The sequence below is a fragment of the Callorhinus ursinus genome, unplaced genomic scaffold (assembly GCF_003265705.2).
Source record: "Callorhinus ursinus isolate GAN/ISIS: 27379988/994484 unplaced genomic scaffold, GSC_fseal_2.0 scaffold6, whole genome shotgun sequence".
Lineage (NCBI taxonomy): Eukaryota > Metazoa > Chordata > Mammalia > Carnivora > Otariidae > Callorhinus > Callorhinus ursinus.
This window is the reverse complement of record NW_027397068.1, coordinates 28159036-28183536: the sequence shown is the minus strand read 5'-3', so window position 1 is coordinate 28183536 and position 24501 is coordinate 28159036. Positions and strand designations below refer to the sequence as shown.

At 36.3% G+C, this 24501-nt stretch overlaps 1 protein-coding gene across 3 annotated transcripts in view; it reads right to left on the bottom strand.

Annotated features, from left to right (window-relative positions):
• AFG1L (AFG1 like ATPase) overlaps positions 1–24501 on the bottom strand; it is a 223698-nt gene that overhangs the window by 66637 nt on the left and 132560 nt on the right. For all 3 annotated transcript variants that reach the window (XM_073893739.1, XM_025863601.2, XM_073893740.1), the window contains one exon: positions 2086–2168. In XM_073893739.1, coding sequence (XP_073749840.1) covers positions 2086–2168 — 83 coding nt within the window. The remainder of the gene's footprint in view (positions 1–2085; positions 2169–24501) is intronic.

The following is a 24501-nucleotide window of genomic DNA, read 5'->3' as shown; positions in this document are numbered from 1 at the left end:
GTATGAAATCCTGCGATATTGCTTCATGTTCCCCTAGAGGGAGGCTAGAATTTTGTTTTTCTTTTCAGGCAGCTGAGGAGGCCAGTGAGACTGACAAAGGGGGAGTCTGAACTTGTATGTTCAGGAATGAATGCCAGATGTTTAGGCAGAGGGTAATAAAGAGAAACACATGCTGTAATAGGGCAATATATAACATGGTACATTAAAATCTGTTATGGGGGAAATTAATAAGTTTCCCTATAAGAACAAGAGCAAAAGAAACCTAATTAAATTAGAAATGTTAACATGACCCTAGGAAATTTTCCTTGTCATGAAAGAAGTTCTCCCTAAGGGCTCATGTAAAACAATATAAATTACATCCCTAGCACCGTGTCTCTGTAGCTAATATTATTCTCCCACTCCCGAGAGGATTTTAATTCCTGATTCTCCTCAGGGATACATATCTGCCTTACCCTCTGAGTGAGGTGTGCCTTTAGGTTCTCTAGTTTTGGTTATCATTTATAGTGAAGTCCTTTTTGATGTTAAATACAGGAACAAAATCTTCCTTCCTTGAGGATTAAATGAATTTATAAGAAAGTTGATCCAAAGTTTCATTCCTGGACTCTGGGTTGTTGTTACATGTTGTTTTCCTCCAGTGCATATTTTAAGTACAAACCTGAATTTCATTGGGTTAAAATTGTACTTCAGCAGGAAAAGGAAGAGGCAGCCTCAGGTCAGAGAGAAAATGGCTATCCTCCCAACAAAAGCAGCTTTCCACGACCTGTAAATTCCACTGAGACTTCTCTAGCAGCATGAAACAAATTTCATGATTTAGACCCAGACTACCATCCGACTGAAGGCACTTCCCATTAGGAATATGTTTTAATTCTTCCACATAAGGATACATTTTGTGGGAAAACTGGGAACAAGAATTGCCCCCTTTGAAAAAGAATGCAGAGAATAATAAGAAGCTAATTTCTAGGTACCACACATTTGGAATATCATGAAATTGGTAGCAAAGAATCGGGAAGAGATTGCAAATACTAGAAAAATATAAAAACCAGAAAACACAAACATAAAAGAAACAGAAGGGAAAAAGTCCAAGCTAAAGCAAAAAGAAGTGCTACAAGAATTTTTAAAAATTATAAAGTACTTTAAAGACAAAGTACTTAAGGGCACATGAAGAACCTTCTATAATAATCATCAGAATCTGAATAATAAACTGAAATAGTCCCCCTTGGCACACTGTAAAGCATGCAATTTTAATTATGTGATTTTTCTAGCTAATTTCTGCTTCAAAAACAGTAAAGTACTTCTGCTTACAAGGTGGCAGAGACAAGAACTTTTCTGAACCTCTCATACACACATTATCAAAATTTAAATTAGTAGAAACATGCCTTTGAGTTAAATCACAATTAGCCCTTAGATCTATTTATTGAGAACCCACTATGTGCCCAACACTGGTGATGTATGCTAAACAGCAGTTTACGTTTATAAAGCACTTGTCCCTTTTCAGGTTCTCAAAAATGACATTTTAAAACCAACTATTTGTTTTTCAGCATTAACTACACGGGCTGAATACATCTATTATTAGAAATGGCTCCTACTCAGGAGAGTCTCTGTTTTTAAAAGATAAAATATATCCAGTTGTACTTGTGTATATATATTTTACATAGTTATGTACGGAAGTCAATCAACAATGATAAATACAGACTGTCTAACAAAATAAAACAATTTTTGGGGAACAGAAATGGCACATTTGTCAGGAGATGTCCACAAATAATTAATTACTTTCACACAATAAAGATATTCTCTTAATCCTAGAGTCTCATAAGAGGATCTCATTACTTCCTAACCATCTGTCATCACTCCTCCCCAAAAAACTAATTAGGGTTTCATCCAATCACACATTATAAATCATGCAAATGTGGATGGCAAAAAACACAGTTTAAAGAAGTTAACATTATAACATTTTGTATTCTAAAAATCACAGGCTTCAGAACTAGCCTTTCCTGCTCTAATAATTACCCTGCTTATTTTTCTCATCTTTTCCTGATTATTTGATATTAAACTTAGAAAATTAAATTTAAAAAAAGAAAAACTTACAGATAGTAGAGTTTTCCTGCAGCAGGAAGCTCCCTTTTCCGGTAGTCAATCCCAGAATCTAGCTGGACCGTACTACAGTATTTCTGCAATCCAAACACACAAACAAGTGGTGGCTTCGAATTATGATTTCTCTGCTATCCTTTTTCTTTTTTTAATCTCTGAAATTTTTCCTTAGTAAAACAATGAGTTTAGGACAAAACAAGAGTAGTCACATAAGAATCATAAAAGTTGAACATTAAATATATATCAAGCCCAAAGAAATCAGTTCAAAGAAGTTAAGATTTCTGTTAACCATTAAGTAAGAAGTTATCAGAAAGAATAACTCATGGGTCTTCAGCATCACAATGGGAGAGAGCTAGGCCAAAACGTTAGTACCCACATTTTAAACCAAATGCTCTTACTAAAGCTACACTATATATGTCTACCTGCCCTTCACTTGTAAATGACCGCCACTGCCCTTGTCCCTTATAGTCCCCTTTCCAGCCATCAATGTCTTTAGAGTTCTTTCCTGCTGCAGACACCTCCCTTCAGCCCGAGTCCTATGCCACTGACGTCCTTCTATTCTCCCAATTACTCTTTCCTTTTCATCGCCCTCCTCCCTGCTCCCTGCCCCGCACATGTGTGTGGAAACTCACATACCACACACACACACACACACACACACACACTGAAACTCCTCCTGTAGAAGCTTATGAACTTTTGCTACACCTATCTTGGTCAGTTGGCTTTCTTTTTAGGGGTAAGGGGGGGTATATATATTATATATTATAGACACATATTCATTCCAGTAGAACAATGGTGAGCAAGGGTTTTCAGAACAATTCAAGAAACATTTACAGGCTGATCTTTTTGTTTTCATCCTAAATGAAAATTGCTTTATGAAAATTCATGAGGAAAAAATTGTATTTTAACAACATCATTACCTTTATTAGCGAAAAACTGCTTTTTTGGGTCAAGGTAATTGGGGCAAACTGTATTTTCCAAAGATGGCTGCAATAATCTCTCCACAGCAACATGTTATGATGTTGATACTCCAACTATCAGGAAGTGGGGTCTATGTTCCCCCTCCCCTGAATCTTGTGACTAGGACAAGATGATGCTCTGCAGTAGTATCCTATGTGACAGCCAAGGCAGCTTCTTACTCGCTAGCTGGGACACTTGCTCTGGAACCCTGAACTGCTAGGTAAGCATCAAACTGCCTGGAGAGAGCTTAAAGCAGCCCAGACAGAGACTCAGCCTGGAGGGGCCCTGAGATGACATGAAGACAGAGGTGTCTGACCGGGCCCCAGCTGCTCCAGTTGTTGCCACTATGGTACTAAGGGAGCCAGAATCGCCAGCTGAGGCTTTCTCAAATCCCTGATCCACAGAAAACAGGGAGAGAGAATGAAGCAATGTTGTTTTAAGCCTCTAATTTTTTCAGTCATTTGCTATACAGCAATAGATAATCAGAATGGTCATATCTGGGCACACTTGAAATGTAGCTACATTCTTCCTCTCTGAAACTGCATCCTGGGTTGAACTGCTACCCAAGAGCTGAGGGCTGTTTATCATCTGCACTGCAGGGAAGAGACTGTACACAGCGGCAGGGAGAATATATTTCCCCTTCTCCCATGGTGTAGCTGCCAAGTGGCTCAAGAAAGTAAAACAGGGCAATCAACCATCCCCCTGGGATGGAGGGGTTTCCCCGGATGCAGGACTTTTGGTGCTCACATCAGGACAGTCCTGGGCAAACTGGGACAGTGGATCACCTTAGGAATAACCCAGAAATCAGGGCTGGAAGGCTGGAGTATTTTGATCCCAGGATCCTGGGATCGAGCCTTGCGTTGGGCTCCCTGCTCAGCGGGGAGTCTGCTTCTCCTTCTCCCTCCCCCAACTTGTGCTCGCTCTCAAGCTCTCTCTCTCTCTCTCTCACTCATTCTCCCTCTCAAATAGATAAGTAAAATCTTAAAAAATAAAATAAAATAATCCCCGAGAAGAAGCTGGCCCTCTGGGGAAGTCTACAAAACACAGCTTTTGAACCATACCTGTGACAAACAACCCCTGAACTTAACAAAGCCATGCCACCCGACAATGCTAGACCTGAGCAGCTGGTGGGCCTCCCCATATAGACCGCCACAGCTCACCCTTCCAAGTGACTCATACCCACTCCCCGGGCCTCACTCTTGGGACTCAGGGCCTGTAACCCACCTCACCAGAAAGGAATATGGTGTTGCCTAAATACATGCATTCCACTCTCCTCTTGCCTCAGATGATCTGTTTTTTGAAAAAAGGGCATAGCCATATATCTCTCTTCTTCTCAACTTAATGTACTAAAATTGGGAAAAGAGATACCTCCTCCCCCTTGCCCAGGCTGTCATTGTGGGGGCCCAGCCACCCAGTACAAAGAAGAGATGGACTTTTTTAGCTAACACTTCACACTCTATCTCTCTGAGGGAAATCTGTCCTGCTGTGGTAAGGGCCAGTTTTTCATAAGCTAGCTATACTGCAGACAATATAATAAATAGCACAGCAATTATTCATGTAAGCATATCTACCCAGGCTCTCTATTTCTTTTAAACCACAATTTGTCTTATATGACCCAATACTCCTAATTTAGCCAAAATTTTTTCTTCTTTATTTTTTTGCTATTAAAAAATAAAACTAATGGAAGTTATACAAGCTTCAATTTCTCTTTCTGGGTAACTAACTTCTCTCTCATAGGAGTGATTAAGCCCTACCAAATGATTGCATTTGTACATTCACTAATCACCACTGAGGAATACCTAATCAGCAGCAAAAGAACTACAACCAAAGCCCTCAGATTTTAGCTCTTAATTGTCTGAAAAATACTAACACTCCGTTTATATTTTTAAAGAAAAATAAAGCTCAAATTTTCAGATTTTATTCACTTAAGCTAAGTTCTTCAGAACACTTTGCAGAAGGATGGAGGAGGGTGAAAGCTAAGCTATTTCCAAGTTGATGAATCTAGTCAAAACGGCATGGCTTAATTTCCTAATTTCCAGGGATAGTTACAAGACCTGTGACCTCTTATCAACCATCCAATTGCAATGAATAAAACTAATCAGCTACCAAAAGAAAGTTATTTTAAAATAGTTTGTATATTTACATATACAAAGGATAAATACAATTACACAATCTAAAAATGCAATTAGGAAATTTGGGGAGGAAATGGAGGGAGGTGAATGCACCCCTGGGAGCATATGCATGAGTGAAAGGCCTTGACTTTGCAAAGAAAAATGTACTACTAAAAGAACCATATTCTAGCAGTTTGCATTTTCCTCAAGATCTATTGTGTATATTTTTAGCAACTATGAATAATACCATCAGAAAAATAGCCATCTCACAAAATAACCTTATATAGCTTCTACTCTGGCTTTTTCCTTCCAAGTTGGAACAAAAGAACAATAAATATTGTGGAGAAAATCCTTTAAAACCACAATATATTAACCTCGTAAGCAAAGACTGAAATAATAAAGATTTGCCTACCTTAAATACTCTTTACTATAAAAGTAATATTGCTTACAATGGAAAAAGAGAAAAAAATACATAAGTCAAAATTTTATGTCTTATCTAAGTGATTATATTAAATAGGAACTTAAAAGATATACACTATTGAAGTTTTTTGACAATATTTAACTGATCAGTTTTATACATTTTTAATAAGTAAGCATAAGAGGAAAATATGGCCGAGGCCTTTCTAGTTCCAGGAAATAAAATATTTAAATAACTAAAATCTGTCTTTTAACTTAAGTGCTTTAAAACTATATGTTTTTAAGCTAAAAAAAAAAGTGATCAAGGCTCATTGTAAAAAATTCAAATATTAAAAGGGCAAAGGTAAATGAAAGTCTATCCCCTTCTCAGAAAAAAGTTTGCTTATAGCTGATATCCTTCAAGTTTTTTTCTACATGTACAGAGATGATGACAGAGAAACTGGGATCATATTTATACACGCAGTTTTAAGCTTCTTTCCAAGATCTTAAAAGTTCTATGAGAGAAATAACTACATTTAAAAATAGAAAGCTACCATGTATACTGTACTGTTTTGTTTGCTAAGAATATAATTCTATAAGTAAATGACAAGTAAGAATACCAGAAAGATATTGAGCCAAAAAAAGGAGACTGGGTGGGGGTCTCTTCTTTTTTTCAAGGCAGGATATACATTCAGATATATGTGCTGAAGCAGGTGTGCACTCTAAGATACCTCCTTCAATCTCATTTAAAACAATCATGTGCTACCACTTTTAAGCTTAAGCAATGATATATAAAAATTCAACACATGATAAGCTTGGACATATTTTTAAGCTTTTTATGATGTAAGTGTAACAAAATACAGAGAAATACACAAGTCATAAATGTCCAGCTCAGTCAAGAAACAGAACATTACTAGCACCTGTGAAGTCCCCCTAGTATCCTCGTCTACCTCTTCAAAGGTAACTAGTACGCTTATTCTGGCAACATAGAATTTTGCCTGTTTTGGGAGTTTTATATAAGTAGAACCACCCAGTATGTATTCTTTTGTGATTGGGCTCCTTTATGTTTGTGAGATTCATCCATTCACATGTTGTGTATAGTTAGTTTGATTGGTGTGTCATATCCACTATGTGAATAAGCCACAATTTATCGACTCATTCTACTGTTGATGGACATTTGGGCTGTTTCTAGTTACTTGCTCTTTCAAATAATGCAGCCACGAACATTTCTGCATGTGAGTCTTGGCGCACACTTGCACATGCTCTTGTTGGATACATACCTAGAAGAGTAACTGCTTGGCCATAGGATAAGAGTCTGCTTAGCTTTAGTAAATGCTGTCAGGGTTCCAAGGCAATGCACAATCTACACTCCCACCAGTGGTGTATGAGCATTCCTAAGTATGTGTTTGCTACTAATATAAAGAAATACAATTGATTTTTGAATGCTCACCTTATATCCAGCAGTCTTAGAAATTCGATTAATGTAATATTTTTGTATGTTAATCTTTTAGGATGATACTAAAGATGTCCCATAAATATGCTACATTGTTTTATATCACAAAAACTATACACTTACGGTTTAACAAGTCTCCTGCAAATTCAATATTTACTCTGGATTAACTTAACAAACACAGAACACTATATACTGGGTACTTCCCTGTTTCCTAGAAATACAATAATGAATAAGCTTTTGCTCTGACAGCCTGGTAGAATTCAGATATATGCCTCAAAGTTACCATTTTCTTCTTCTCCCAATCATGGACATAATTTTTCAAAGTTGCTAAGTCCTTTGCCGATTTCCCAGAAATTGTGATTTTAGCCTGTTACTTAACTTCCCCCTCAGTTTTCTCTTTTATAAAATAAAGGAATTGAATTACGATCTCTTTCAGTCTAAAATTCTTCTTTTTTAAGATTTTATTTATTGGGGTGCCTGGGGGGCTCAGTTGGTTAAGCAGCCCACTCTTGATTTCTGCTCAGGTCATGATCTCAGGATTGTGAAATAGAGCCCCCAGCTGGGCTCCATGCTCAGTGGGGAGTCTGCTTGAGATTCTCTCTCTCCCTCTGCTCCTCCCCATGCTTGTGCACTCTCTCTCTCTCAAATAAATAAATCTTAAAAAAAAGATTTTATTTATTTTTTGAGAGAGAATGCACAGGCATGCACACAGGCAGGGAGAGGAGCAGAGCGGGAAGGAGAGAGAATCTCAGGCAGACTCTGCACCAACTGTAGAGCCCAATGAGGGGCTTGATCTCACAACCCTGAGATCATGACCTGAGCTGAAACCAAGAGTAAAACACTTAACTGACTGAGCCACCCAGGCACCCCTCAATCTAAAATTCTTAATACAATCCTAAAGTTCTCACACTTCACAGCTAAGTTCTTGTTCAGAACTTTTTAGTTCTGAAGTAGACCCAAGGCTCAGAGTCTACCACAAATCACTTTGCCTCCTTTGCTTTCTTGCTCATCTATTCCAAAATACATTAAAAAATTTTGCCTAGGAATGTTCTGGTCCTTCATTCCCCAAGGCCAGTGGGCTGCCAGTCTCAAAGAAAGTAAAGTAAATTAGTTCTGTTACAGATCAAGGACCTTAAGTTAGCAGGCAAGGGAGTGTGTCAACTTGAAGCAAGTTAACCCTTAAGATCAACTGGAGTGCTGTTACAGTTCTACCACTTTTGAGGTTTTAGAAATGGACAGTTTACTTCTCTTGTGCTTTCGTGTCCTTATCTATCTGTAAAGTAGGAATAATAATAATACCACCAATTTTATAGAGTGTAAGAGGCATATATTTAAAGGGTATGCCTTTAAAACCCTTATAAAAGGGTTTACCCTTTATATATGGCACATGGTAAAAATTTTTTTCCCACTGCCCCACTCCTACTTCCCTGGCTACCCCACTTGTCTCTTGCTTAAAATATCCACACCCTACCACCTTACTTGATGAGGTTTGCATCTCTTCTTTTTATCAAGCAAGGGGCAGCCGAACTTGGTTTTTGATAAGAGAACCAGGATTTCAACCCAAGCATTTTGGTTCCAATGTTCATATTCTTAATTACTTTGCTATATTGCCTCCATACCCAGGAAATGTTCAAGCAATCAGGTCTCTTACTTGGATATGCAAGGCAATGCAAAATTCACATGGGTTTATTGCAAGTCCTTGCAGAACTCTGTCAGCCTGCTTGGGACAGTGCTATCTCTGCTGCCTTCTGATCATATGCTAACCAGGTAAGGCCTAGTCCTGATGGTTATTTTGAGAAGCAGGTGTGTTGCAATGAATAGATGCATTTACTTATTGTAACCATACCCCATACAAAAATGATATGGAGCAACTTTTCAGAAACTCTATCCAGTTACATTACACTGCGCATAAAAAATTGGAAGATTTCTTATAATCGCTGAGATAACAGAAACAGATTGGGGTTTCAAGCTTGTAAATTCTGAAATAAGGATCATGTTTATGTTGTTCATCATTGTGTCCCTAGCACCTAGCACAATATCTAGTACATAATACACAGTAAATGCTCAGTAAATACTGATCAACTGAACAAATCATTAGCAAACTCATCTATGTGCAAAGCTTAGGTGCAAGTCAATATGTCAGAAACTACAGGAAAAAGCCAACCAGTACAGTCCCTTTCCCAAGGAGCTTTTATGACAAAATGGGAACTAAATTAGTAGGATTCTTGCTAAAACTAGACTCAGCAAAGACTGACAAGGACATGGTAGGCCAAGGTTGAGGCCTAGTAGAGAAGAGGGCTTCAAGGAGGCTAACTAAAGTAGTCAAAGAGAAAGTCTTTGTCAGAACTCAGCTGAGACAGAAAATTCAGCCAAGGAATTCTATCCTCCTCCAAGTAAGAGCTTCATCATCCCAAGGCAGGGTTTCTTCAATGACAAAGAGATGAAACTGAGAACATATCCACATTCATAAAACAAAAGTCGTGAGCTATGCTGATTTGGCTGCTTACACCCACCACAATCAACTCATGTAGCTTAGAAAAAGACACAAGTTAACTCTGAGTTTTCTAAACCGATGCAAGTGGCAGGGAAGATGGAAATACCCTGGTTGGTAGACCAGTGGTTCTCAACACTGGCTGCAAGTTAGCATTAACTGGCAATTATTTAGAAAGTACCGATGCCCAGGTCATTTTTGTAGAGGAGGACTTAATGTTGGCTGATTTTTGTCTGTTTTGTTTTAAGCTCCTTAGGCCATTCTAATGAGCAATCAGTGTTGAGAGCCACTGGCTTAGCCTAATCTGGCCCCACCTCCAAGTGGTCCCATCCAAATTACATGACTACTACACAGAAGGAAGATGGAATGAATTTTGGAGAAAACAACCACAATGTCCATCATAGGTGATAACTAAAGCCATAGGACCACCCAGGGTTGGTGTTTATGGTCCTAGAATCAAAGAGTCAGAGATTGGTAGCATTGATTCCTTTCTTATTTGGATAAAATGAGGTGAAAAAGAAATCACCATGACTTTGCAATGGGGGTAAAGACATAAAAGCGTATGAGGTGTCAAGAACTATTTGAATGCACAAAGGAAATAAATAGAATACTAAGTAAACAAAGGACTGATAACGCTTAACATGGGTTGGAGAAATATTCTATAAGTGGAATAGTTTGATTAGATGAAGAGGACTTGGAATAAATTTCCTTAGGGAAAATAGAAATATGAGAATGTACAGAAAGGACAGAAGGAGACTTGAGTGACTAGTCCAGCAGAGGATTCCAAGATCTCAAACTAGATGGCCCTAAGTTTATAGAGTTAGGTTTTCAACTCACATCTCATATTGTTAATGAGGCTACATTCTTATCGTTTTTGAGCACCACTGTGATTTGGAGCATTCCAATGTGCCTCTGAAATAACGAGTTCCTGGATGTCACCAAAAATATTTTCCAAAAAAAAAGAGGCAAAGCACCAACATCTGGTGGCATACCTGATCAAACTTAGTAGGTGTAGCACTGAAGCCCAGCACAACAGTTGTAGAATCGCTCTGTCAGTGTTTGGAACTCTGAGAGGAAACCATGGCCCTTCAAAAACACACCTCCACTCTCACCATCTATAAAAGGAAAGGTGAAACATCTGACTGTGGCAACTGCTACTATGTAACCAGAGACCTTGTTCAAAAGGCCAATGACTTATTTTCCCGTCTATATTCTTCATCTTAGACATATTGATTCTTAGAAAATATTTGGACTCCAGTATACTAAAGCATGGTATTTATCATCTTTAGACCATCAAGAAGTAGGAACTTGTAAAGAACAAGAATCTATACTGCCTCTGCCAACTTGGTCAAGACCTTAGGTGCTGTTAGTAGACTGGTGTCCTGTAAGACTTAATTAATTTGGATGATCAAGATACCAATTTGTATCTTAAATAGCTATGTACCAGGATGGGGAGCACATCAGAATTGATGAAGGTCTTATCCTTACATGATCAAATTATTTTGACATAGGGGTGGAAAATAAAAAATCCTAATGTTTATAGAAGAGATGCTTCTGTTCATCAGAAAAATGGTAACCTTTGAGACATAGGATGCTACATAGAGTTTACGTGTTTTCCTCTTGTTATAATAGAAGACACTCTGCTGCCATATATATGTTTAATCACATCTATGTTACATAGAAATGTTTAATCATGGTTATCTTTATAAAACTGTCACAAAAGAATAAAAATAATTACAGCCACCATTTATTGAGCACTTAATTTTGCAACAACCTTTAAAAATAGGATTATCAGCCTCGATTTACCAATTCAGTACTTAAGGTTCAAAAACAGTAAATATTCTGCTCTCTACTTGTCTATACGTATTTGTCTCCTGGGGGCAGACACTACACTCTGCAGACCACGTGCTCATCACCACTACATGTATCTGCTATATTCAGAAAGACATGGAATAAAAGTTCAAAAATTCCACCACCCTTAAATATTCTGGCCACTATCACTTTGCAATAACATAATACCAACTCGGTATGTCCAAGCAACATCCAGTAAAATTCCTAGAGTACCACACATTAATTCCACACGATTTGTTGTCATTTATTTATTTATACCCTACTGTGTTCTGGAAGGATTAATGTGGCTTCTTTAAAAAAATCATCATATTATACTATTTGTATATTCAGTTTCACCATTTAATTTTCAATATTATCTAATATACAAATTAAGTGTAATTTGACAAAACCTAATAAAGCTTTAATTGCACAGAACCTCTGACCTAGAAATTCCATTTCTAGGAAACTATCCTACAAAAACATTGACTCCTGTGACTAAAAACGCATTTGTAAACAGCTTTTTTTAAAGCATTATTTGAAAAGAAACACAGTAAACCTAAGCATACAAAAATTGCAGATTAGTTTAAAAATACTAGAGCAGTCATTAGCAGAAATACAAAACATCCATTTAAAAGAAAGAGCTAGAGTTATATCTGATATAAAAAGATCTCCAGGATCTCTCCAAGATATAAAAGCACAAGTCAGATTAAGATGTAACTATTACCCTGTTAATTTACAACAAAACTATATGCTTAGGCATATATAGAGATATGTAATGCATATAAATGTACAGAAAAATGCTTGAAAAGATACAGATTTTCTTTCAGCTTTATTGAGGTATAACTGACATATAACATTTGTAAGGTTAAGGTGTAGAACTGATAACATATTGCAAAATGATTATCACAGTAGCATTGGTTAATACCCTATCACCTCACATAATTACCATTTTTTATGGCAAGAATTTAGCAACTTTCAAGCATAAAATACAGTATTGTTAACTGTACTCACCATGCTGTGCATTCGATCCCAAAAACTTAGTCATTTACAACTAAAAGTTTGTACCCATCTCCCCATTTCCCCCACTCCCCAGCTCCTGGCAACAACCAACCTATTCTCTGTCTCTTTGAGTTCAGCTTTTTTAGATTCCACATATAAGTGATAGCATACTGTATTTGTCTCTCTCTGACTTATTTCACTTAGCATAATGCTTTCAAGGTCCATCTATTTTGTCACAAATGGCAGTGTTTCCTTCTTATGGCTGAGGAATATATATATACCACATCTTTATCCATTCACCCATTGATGGACACTTAGGTTGTTTCTGTATCTTGGCTATTAGAAATAATGCTGTAAAGAACCCAGAAGTGCAGATGTCTGTTCAAGATATTGATTTCATTTCCTTTGGATATATACTCAGAAGTGGAATTGCTGAATCATATGCTAACTCTACTTTCAATGTTTTGAGGAGCTTCTATACTGTTTTTCCTAGGGGCAGCATCAATTTATAGTCCCACAAGTAGTACACAAGGGTTTCTTTTTCTCCATATCCTCCCCAACACTTATCTCTTGTGGTTTGGAGGGTAGCCATTCTAACAGATGTGAGGTGACATCTCATTGTGGTTTTGACTTGCATTTTCCCAATGATTAGTGATGCTGAATATCTTTTCATGTACCCATGGCCATTTGTTAGGTCTTTGGAAAAATGTTTATACGGTTCCTCTGCCCATTTTTTGAAGCCCTCTACCATTATTGTACTGTTTATATATTTCTCTCTTCAGATGTGAGTATTTTCTTAATATATTTAGGTGCTCTGATGTTGGGTGCACATATGAATGTTATGCCTTTTTGATAAATTGACCCCTTTATTATTATATAATGGTGTTCTCTTTGACTCATTGCGGTTTTTGACTTAAAGTCTATCTTCTCTCTTCTCTTTTGTAAGTATAGCTATCCCTGCTCACTTTTGGTTTCTACTTCCACAGCATCTTTTTTCATCCCTTCATTTTGAGCCTACATGTCCTTAAAGCTATGTGTCCTTATAGGCACCATATAGTTAGGTCTTCCTTTTTTGTTTTTAATCCATCCAGACAATCTATGCCTTTTGATTCAAGAATTTAATCCACTTATATTTACAGTAATTATCAATAGCATCTTATTAGTTATACTCTGGCTGTTTCCTTGTTCCTTTCTCTCTTGCTGCCTTCCTCTGTGAACAGATCATTTTCCATAGTGGTAGGCTTTGATTCCCGTCTCTTTATCTTTAGTGTATTTACAGCAGTCTTTGTTTTGTGGTTACCATGAGGCTTACATAAAATACCTTATGAATATAACAGAATATTTTACACTGTTAACAACCTCAATCTCATACAAAATCTGTACCCTCTTACTACCCTTCCTTTTTTGTTTTTGATGTCACAATTTAGCCATTTTCATATTATGTATTAATTAACAAATTATTGTAGCTATAGTTTTTTTAATACTCTTGTTCTTTAACTTTTGTACTAGATTTAAGTGGCTAACACACCACCATATTACAAAATTAGACTATTCTGAATTTGACTGTATACCTTTACCAGTGTATTTTATATTTTCATATTTTCATGTTACTAATTACTATTCTCTCATTTCAGTTTGAAGAACTTATAAAGCAGGTCTAGTGATGATGAACTCCCTCAGCTTTTGTTTGTCTGGATAAGTCTTTGCCTATACTTTATTTCTGAAGGATAACGTCAGAAGAGAGTATTCCTGATTGTAGGGTTTTTTTTTTTTAATTTTAGTTATATTTGAATATATCATTCCACTGCCTTCTGGCCTGTAAGGTTTCTCCTGAGAAATCTGATAGCCTTGTGGTGTGCTAGTAACAAATTTCCTTTCTCTTGTTGCTCTTAAGATTCTTTGTCTCTAACTTTTGAGTTTTATTATAATGTACCTTGGAAAAGACTCTTTTGAGTTTTTTTGATGACCTATAATCTTTATGAACTTGGATATCCAAATCTCTCCCCAGATTTAGGAAGTTCTCTGCCATTATTTCTTTAAATAAACTTTTTGCCCCCTTTCCCTCTCTTCTTTTTCTGGAACCCCAATAATTCACAGATTGTTTCTTCTGATGGTATCCCATAGTTTATGTAGACTTTCTTCATTCTTTTTCAGTCTTTTTTCTTTATTCTGCTTTGACTGGATAATTTTAAAGTCCCTGTCTTCAATCCCACTGATTCTTTCTTCTTTTTGATCAAACCTAATGTTGATTGCTTTCTATTGCCTTTATTTTTTTTTTTTCATTTCATTAATTGTATTCTTCAGCTTCAGAATTTCTATTTGGTTCTTTTTTATTATTTCTCTTTGTTAAATTTCTCATTTTGTTTGTGTATGTTTTCCTGATTTTGTTGCATTACTTTTGTGTGTTTTCCTTAGCCATTAAGCTTCCTTAAAACAGCTATTTTGAATTCTTTTTTTTTAAAGGAATTGTTTTTCTTTTTTTGTTTTTTTTTAAGATTTTATTTATTTATTTGACAGAGAGCGAGAGAGAGCACAGGCAGGGGGAGTGCCAGGGAGAGGGAGAAGCAGGCTCCCCACTGAGCAGGGGGACCCTGATGCAGGACTCGACCCCAGGACCCAGGGATCATGACCCGAGCCAAAGGCAGTCACCCAACCAACTGAGCCACCCAGCTACCCAAGTATTTTGAATTCTTTATGGGGTAAATCCCAGATGTCCATGTCTTTGGGATCGGTTATTGGAAGACTATTGTGATCCTTGGGTGGTGTCATGTTTCCATGATTTTTCATATTCTTTGAAGTTTTATACTATTTTCTTCACATTTGGAGTAGCAGTCCTCCTCCTCCTGCTGTCTTCACTAATACTTTCAAGAGAGAAACACCTTCCATCAGCCTGCTAGGAATTCTGAGCCTTTTTCAGACCTTCTATGGATACATGTGCTCCACAATTATTGCTCTTTCTTGAATTCTAAGGCTATATGCCCTCTCTCAATCCTGCAACATCCTGAGTGCTGACAACCTTCCTTTTATTTTCCCAAAGGGAGCACTAAAGCTCAAGTTTGTGATCTCTCCCTGGTGTGTGGATTCAGGCTGGCTTTCTGAACATGCTCACTAGCCAAAGATGCCAAAGCTCACTCTTACCATGGCCATTGGGAGCATACACAGGGCATCAGCCATGAAGTAGGGTGTGTGTGTGTGTGTGTGTGTGTGTCTGTGATATGCAAAGCACTGGGGATGCCCTTGAGCCAACGAGGGGGATCTGGGTGAGGGTCCCCAGCAGCTTGTGAATGTATGTGAAGCAGTTAGTAGGATCCACCTCTCTTTAATGCCTTCAAAGAGTTCTATCTGCTCCTCTCCTAGCCTCTTCCTGCCCTCCAGTCATGCAGCTCATAACTCAGTACTCTGGATGGGGCAAAAGAGAAATGAGCCTCTTAGCATCCCACACAGCTGTGGAAGCAGGGTGATCACTCACATCCTCTTATGATCCCTGCAGGAGAAATCACAGGCCAAGAAGTTCTCTCTTGGCCCTAAGCTGTGCTGCCTTGGGGGAGGGGTGATGCAGGTAAAGTCAAACCGTTCTTACCCTCTCCAATGTGTCCAAACTCAGGTTTTGTTTGTTTTTTGCTCCAACAGTATGCTGGAGGAATCTTCCTCTAGAAACCTGGACATCTACAAAGGCTCTCTCATTCTTGGGTGACTGTTTAAGATAGTGTTTCCAGGGGCTCCCAGACCACAACTGAGAGGTACTAGAGATGGTTCACAGACCACTGTAAGGTCCACAGCCAGGACCAAGGTCTATATTCCTATTACCTGACATACGGGTAGGCAAGCCTCCTCCCAGGTGCCTTGGCATATGGTGCTAAATCCAACACCGCCCGCAAAGGCACTTTTGTCTGTGAATAAACGCCAAATTACTGTTGGTTGGTGGCGGGGGGGTGGCGGGCGTGGGAGCACGAACAAGAGATGTCTTATTCAATCCTGATACTGATGTCACTCCTCCACATTAAATTTTTAACAGCAACTACTCCTGAGGAGGGAAGTAGGAATGAAATAGGGGTGGAGGAGGGGTAGAAATGGGGAGAGGGGAAGAGTAGTGAAGGAGGGAGCATTTGATATTTAGTAAATATACACTTATGTGATGTTCAGATTTTTTAATATAGCATGCATTCATTTCTCTTTCATGAAATTTTATAAAAGGAAAGATCTTAGAGAACTCCATGTATTGTCCCCAAATAGTGGTACTTGGAAAAAGCTGCTAGCTGTCTTACTGAAATCACAGCCATAATACATTTCCAGCTCTGTCATAACCACCAGAATTTTAATTAATATTCCATTTCTTCTCCCACTGTTTACTTTATCCAAGAAAACCAGAGTCCTCATTCCTGAGGTAAAAAAAGAAAAACATAAGAACGACATCACAGACTGGAAAGAAGTTGATGTATATGCTTTTTGAGAATCTTTTTTATAACCATGCTACCAACCTGTAACTGCAGCAACCTGTAAGCTTTCTTTCTCTCCCACAAAAAGGAACTGTGCAATATACCCTCAGGCCAAGAGGAATTTCCCACTACATCTGCGGCTGTGCAAAATCTATTTTTTGAAAATCCAGTAAATTTACTCATAAGTTTTTTTCCTTCTTCTATACAAATAATCAGGGGTAAACAATAACTTCTCTACCTTAAAAAATAAAACCATATGAATATACAAAGTACATAATGCATGTGATTCATTTATATTATAATCACTTCTAGAATGATAAAAACTAAATCTCAAAATATTTAGCTTAAAAAATAATTTTCAGAGACTTCATTAAGATTTTTAGTACCCAGGACAGCATTTAGAAATATTCTCAACTCTGGTTCTGCTCTTCCTGCCTTGTATCTGCTTGGCTTTTTGTCATTTCACTGTTCATTAGCACTTTTATTTAAAGATGAAAGAAGAAGAGAAAGAAGATGAATTCAGTCAGTCTCATAACTTATTCTAACCTCTGATAAAAGATCTGAAGAATAAATTTTAAGCTATTAGCTAAAACAAGATTGAACATCACTATATTTATCATTGTGTACAACTAAAGGTAGATTAATAAATTAGATTATACTTTTATAAAAGAAAAAGAATTCCTTTTTGATAAAAGCAAATGAGAATATAATTTATAATTATAATTATAATATAAAATATAATTAATTCTACCCAAAGACAACATGTAAATATAACAAATATATAATGTTAAGACACACACATGCGCACACACATATTAAGCAACATGGTTTGTGGAAAGAACGCTCAGTAAAAAAGCAGGAAATCTGGGTTCTAGTTTTGGCTCTGCCACTAGCTGGGCAATCTCAGGCATGAGCCTCAATTGGCTCATACTGTATAAAGTGATGGTACAAATGTTTCTTTTTTTTTTCTTTTCTTTTATTGTTATGTTAATCACCATACATTACATCATTAGTTTTTGATGTAGTGTTCCACAATTCATTGTTTGCGTATAACACCCAGTGCTCCATTCAATACGTGCCCTCCTTAATACCCATCACCAGGATAACCCATCCCCCCACCCCCCCTACCCTCTAGAACCCTCAGTTTGTTTTTCAGAGTCCATCATCTCTCATGGACTCCCCCTCCAATTTCCCAACATATTCCTTGCTCTGTATTTCTCAGCTCTCACTATTCATAACTTATTTAGTGCCACACCAGGTAGCTTCTCCCACATACACTGAAACTATTTTTTGCTTTCTCCCTCTGCCTTCACCTTTCCCTTCTAAGCCTTGTCCAGCTTTCTCAGGAAAATCTTCACTTAATTCCAATTAGAGCAAAGGAAACCATAAGCATGACTATTAAACCAAGAGTGATGGAGTGATGGCAGGGATAAACCTAAGTGAAGAAAACAAAAGGCCTAACAAACAAACAAAAGGCTCAGTTTCATCAGCCTCTGAAATTTGCAGACACACACAGGAGTCCATTCAGAATTCACATAAATTTCCATTTCATTCACTTATCCTCCACAATTACCAGCATTACAGAAAGGAGAAAATTTATTTAAAATTTGTGGGTTTATCACTGTTTTTTATAATTGTTAGCGCTGTCATCTTCTAACACACAGTTAATCATTCCTAACTCATTCTATATTGAAGTATAATACTTTTCCTATACTGTAATTATTTGTTAGTGTGCCTATTTCCTCTACCAGAACATCTTGATTTCCTTGATGGCAGGATTCATTTCAGGACAATTTCATGACTGTAATCCCAGTAGCTAAGCACTTAATAAATGCATGTTGAAATCTGAATATTATTTTTCTTCTATTTTATTTTACAAATGTGTTGTATTTGAGCTACTTGGGCAATAAGGCTTTTGTAGACTAGTCAGCCTAGGACTGTAACACTGCATTTAGAACAATGTTTGGAGGAGAAATCTATCATAATTCAAAAGAAATAATTTATAAGTAAACTTCTGAAACTTAATCTTTTTGAAAATTTGTAGCACGATATATCAGGGCCTTTGCAATCTTGCAATCTAATCCCATCATTTACAGATGAAAAAAATGTAAACTCAAGTGGATTCAAGAGACTTGCGCAAAGTCAGGAACAGAGCTAGGCTCAGAAAGAACTGTCTTCTTAAACCACTGTTTTTCTGCTATATCATGGACACCACATAAATATGTGTGATACGACTGTATAGTTTCTTCTGCTTTCAGCTGTTAAAAATTTTAAAGATTTTATGGCAGAGTTCATTCAGCTAATCAACCATATCTTTATAATATATGAATCCTAATGATCATTATTGACTGAGGAATACACTATAAGGACTTGCACATGTCTTCAGAGACAAATTACAAAGTGCACATTTAATAAAAAACAAAAATAAGTTGAAACACTACTGAAAGTACATTCCAATTACATTAAGAAGTCCTTTCTATTAATTCTAATTTTAGTGTCAATCTACATTTTGTTATTTATTTTGTTTGCGTATATTCAGAGAGGACATTGTCTCAATAAGCTGTATACTATTTAACACCAACTTGAAACTGGAAGTGTAGACACAGTCAATAGTAAAAGAATAGATAAAAGTATTTTATACTAAGCACCTCTAATGTGCTAGAATTTTGAGAGAGAAAAGCTAAATTCACTAAAGCAGAAAAAGGTTTCTTGGATATCTTGAAGCCTCAAAAACTTGGCCAAACTATTGTTCAGTGTGCACAGTTTGTGTCTTCATGCTCAGATGTTGTTGAAACAGCAGACTTAAAAGAAATAATGTCAATGAATCCTACCAAGCACTATACATGACCTCTGGGGTAATTAGCAATCATTCAAAAGCAACAAGACTAAAATGTTCTATTCTTTATTACTGTCAGCTCTTATCTTGATCAGCATTTTAATAAAGATGCTTCGTTTCTAAGACAGTTTCATGAATCAGTCATAATTACATTCTGACATGCAGTGAATAGTAAAGCAAAACTAAATATCACTTCATCAACCTTTCTAACCTTTATGCAAGTATTAACTGTAAATAATTTTTACACAATCCTACAACAGAAAATCTGCATATTTCTTAGCTTTGTACATACTTTACCCCAAATGAATTTCCTGTGACCTATACCTGAAAAACACAATCAGCCATAATTATCCAGTTTTGTGAGATGTTCAGGTGTTGCCTTTCAAAGTTCAAATCAACTTCAAGTATAAAAGTCTACTTTATTCTACAAATGGCACAATATGCAAAATGGGTTAAGTAGCCAAAAGCATCTCAGAGCATTGTGGCTTGAAAGAAGTCTCTCCAGAATCAAAACGTCAGAACAAAAATACGCTAAAGCAAAGTGACACTTACAAAAATAGACTCATAGATTACACATTAAGAAATGGATCCTGATGACTACTGCAGAAAGTCTTATCATTAAAATATGTTAAAAGAAGAATATTAATTAGAAGGAAATCTGAGCAGTTAAAGGGTAGATTTTTTTTTTTAATGTAAGACCATAATAGTTAATGGAAGAGGATGGAAATTTATCAGAAATATAAACTTACTTAGAGATACTACTCTGATATTGAGGATAATAATGCAAACCCTTTTAACACCAGCGACTCCCCTCCCCCGCCAAAGACATGATTTACTTTAGAGTTTTGAAATAGCTAATCTCTCTTTTTGCTGAAGACCTTTAGAAATATTTTTGATAGTCAACGTGAACATAATTCAAATATCAGAACAAACTGATACTGCATTTTAGGTGATTTATTGTTTTAGGTCTTAGAAGATTTCAAAATAAATGCAATGTTTCTTAAGAATAATTCCTGTCTTCTCAGTAGCAATACAGAACATCTACACAGAGCTAGGTTCCCAAACCTATATTTTCACTATATCCCTCAAATAAGTAAAGTTTACAGTAAATCTACTGAGTGAAATTTTTAATCAAGATGACTGCCATTTAAAAACTTAACTACAGTGAAAAAGGAACATATTGACCATTTTACTTTGTGTAATTTCAATTTCAAAAATAAGTTCCTTCTAAAACCAATCTAAAATCATTCCCTAAATGTTTTCTTATATGTTTTATTATAAAATGATCTTCCTAGAATGTTACCCATCTGAGGCAAAATGGCATTAGCAAGCATCTTTTTCATATGGGACTAAAACCACAAAAATGTTAAAAAAAAAAAAAAGCACGACATAAAAATGTATGTCTTTTATGTGATAATTTTTGTTTAACTCTTCCATTTAGCTTTCTTGATCATTATTCCTTCCTCTTATTGGAGGTGCAAGCAAAGAAGGGAAAAGAAGTGTTGATTTAAGAAAACAGATTTCCCAGAAAGAAAAAAAACTGTGATTAAGATTTAAACAAAAGCTAAAGATGGCTTCCTCTGAGCACTGATGAGGTCCGCTACCTCATTACTAACAACTGAAAACTTGTGATGCATTTTGTTTCAAGAGAATCCAAAAGTCCTTGCTATAAAGCAGACAGGGGGGTGCAGAGTCCATTCACTCTTTCTGTATCACGACCATTATGTAAGAAGTATAAAACACTGCCTTTATGCTGCCAAGCCACAATGACTCTTCCTACATCAAAGGATTTTCACCACCAGGGTTTTTTCTTCAAAATTTATTCAAGCTAAGGGCAGAGAGACAACAATTCATACACGCTAATTACGTCTAATTATCTATTCCCTTTTCTGACCGGCTTCGGCCAGTGTTATTTGCTATCTGGATTTCTCACAACCTCCCTCTGCCCTGTCCATCCAGCCCAACAGTGAAGGCTTTGAAGAAAACAGTTGTGGCTTTTTAGAGTTTTCTCAATATAAAGTTCAAGCAAATTAAATAATTATTCTGTTAGTTTTGACACATTTATGCATTAAATATGAGGACCTCTTGGTTAATTTGGCAAATTCCTCACATCTCTTCATGGTTGGAATCATAGTAACACCCTCTCTTATAGGAGCTTCTCCTCATGCTTTCTTTCATGATCTAAATGAAATGTTTATTGGATTAAAGTTCTTCTCTGCAGACCTCCATGGTGGCCTATGACAAAGAGCTTAAAAGTTCTATTAATTGGCTTGAGTTTTCAGGGAGGAGAAAGGGAGAATTTGATTTCACATTACATCACCAGCCAAGAAAACTGCCACGTGTAATTAAACTAATTTATCTCATGAGTCAAAGAAACAACTAATTCATATTTAAGACACACTTCCTTTCAACCGTTTTCACCATTAAAGAACTGATTTCTTCTAATTTAGCCAAAAATAACTATTTATTTAAGAAAAGAGAATTCAAGACCTAACAGTACATATTTCATATATATAATACATATAAGCAATAGCTTGCAGTAGTCCAGTTTGATACAAACACACCACTTTTATATTTTATATATTACATAAATACAAATGTATAATTTATATATTTCATGGAAAATCTTTGTTTTCATTTTATGTAAGACTATTACAGAAAATATTATTTTAAAAAGCATACACCCAAAATGACTTTTCCAGAGGCAGGTCCTGACTAATACGTGTACATTCTGGTATGAAGACAGACAAGAATTACATTTTAAATTCACATTACAACTTTTATTCTAGATATTTATTCATTTCAAGGACACGGCACAAAAATACCATCACAAATAAAGTTTAATGCCTGTTATTATAGCCAATTTGCTTAAATATATTTTCTCCAACATATATGAAATAGGTTTATGAAAATATCTTAAATAGATTTCCTTAGGGGCGCCTGGGTGGCTCAGTCACTAAGCGTCTGCCTTCCGCTCAGGTCATGATCCCCGGGTCCTGGGATCAAGCCCCACATCGGGCTCCCTGCTCAGCAGGAAGTTTGCTTCTCCCTCTCCCACTCCCCCTGCTTCCTTCTCTCGCTGTGTCTCTCTGTCAAATAAATAAATAAAATCTTTTTAAAAAATTTCCTTAAGTTCTTTAGCCTAAAATGGCAAAATATAGGAATGTTCTGCAAGTCAAACAGTCATTTTTGTATCTTAAAACATTAAATACTAAGGTTCAAATGAACACTTTAGTAGTTTGGGGGGAAAGCCAGAACTCTTTTCAATTCCAGACTACTACTTTACTATATTTTGTTTCTTTCGATCTTAAGTGATAAAAAGTTAACTCATAAGTAAAGATATTATCATATCACACTAACAAAGGGTTAATCCTTGCTACACTGACTCAGTGGGGCTGACATTGACCTCAAAAGCTGCTTCTGATTATTTAGCCATCTGAAAGCTTCAGTATTGCAAGTTATAATGAACAAACTGACAAATCAATTTCAACAATAAAATGAAAATTGTGGCAGGAAGAAATGGCAAATATATATTTAGCAAGTCTATAAATCCCAATGCAGGTAGCTGGGCAGTCTGAGCATTAAAATGTTTTACCTAAGGGTTATAAACAATTTTTCTAAAGTTTATAACTAGAAATCACAATATCGGAATATTCTGAGTTCCTTATAGATATAAGATTTCTTAGAAAAAAAAAAAATCCCTCAGGAAACAAAACCGAAAGCTAATACATGGCTTTTTATGTGTGCAAGTTTTAGATAAAGGATGCATAACAAATGAGAAACATTAACAACCAAATAGAAGAAATGAAGTTATTACCTGAACATTAAACAAATACTATAAAAATGTTAATAATAACAAAGCTATTACTACTTTAGATTATAAAGTATTTTTATGTGTTGCATATTTATACCCAACAAATGTTAAACCAAATCAGATTATGATGCTTTCCAAATGGACAACTCTTTATCAGGAAAAGGAAAATTCATATTTATAAGACTTAATGCAGTACCTTATTTTTCTCTAATTTCATCATCTACAATTCATCAAAGGAAATTATACTGTAGAATGCCTTGTTGGTTATTTCTGACCAGCTTATAGTTGTGATTTTGGTATTCTATTAATTGTGATTTTGGTATTCTATTAATCACCTAATTCATTTAATTTAATTTTTTAAACTGATTTAATTTTAAATAGAAATTTTAAAACTTAATAAAGAAGAGAGTTTGCTAAAATGTTAGTGTGAATGAAAGTTAAAATGCCACATTATTGATAATAGAATCTATTACTTTGTGGCAAAACACTACATATAATATTGCCCAGGAACATTTCCCATGAGGGGATTATTATAGTTCAGTCCATACTATTAAGAAAAGGGGCACCTGGGTGGCTCAGTCGTTGGGCATCTGTCTTCAGTTCAGGTCATGATCCCAGGGTCCTGGGATCGAGCCCCGCATCGGGCTCCCTGCTCAGTGGGAAGCCTGCTTCTCCCTCTCCCACTCCCCTGCTTGTGTTCCCTCTCTCGCTGTGTTTCTCTCTGTCAAATAAATAAAATCTTTAAAAAAAAAAAAAAAGAAAAGAAAAGAGGTGCCTGGCTGGCTGAGTTGATGGAGCATGAGACTTTTGATCTCGGGGTTTTTAGTTCCAGCCCCATGTTAGGTGCAGAGATTACTTAAACATAAAATCTTTAAAAAAATCATAAAAAGTTAAAAAAAATCTCCATATGAATTTTCGAATTCTCCAAATTTTTTGAACTCTAAAATTATGAATGGTATTTATCTCTTTAAGGGTTCATTATGGAATGCATCAGACACAATGGTTTATTTAAGTATGATGGAATAAAGACACAGATTCTTACCCAAATATAAAACAGCTGTCCAAAATACCATGGATTGCTGGAATT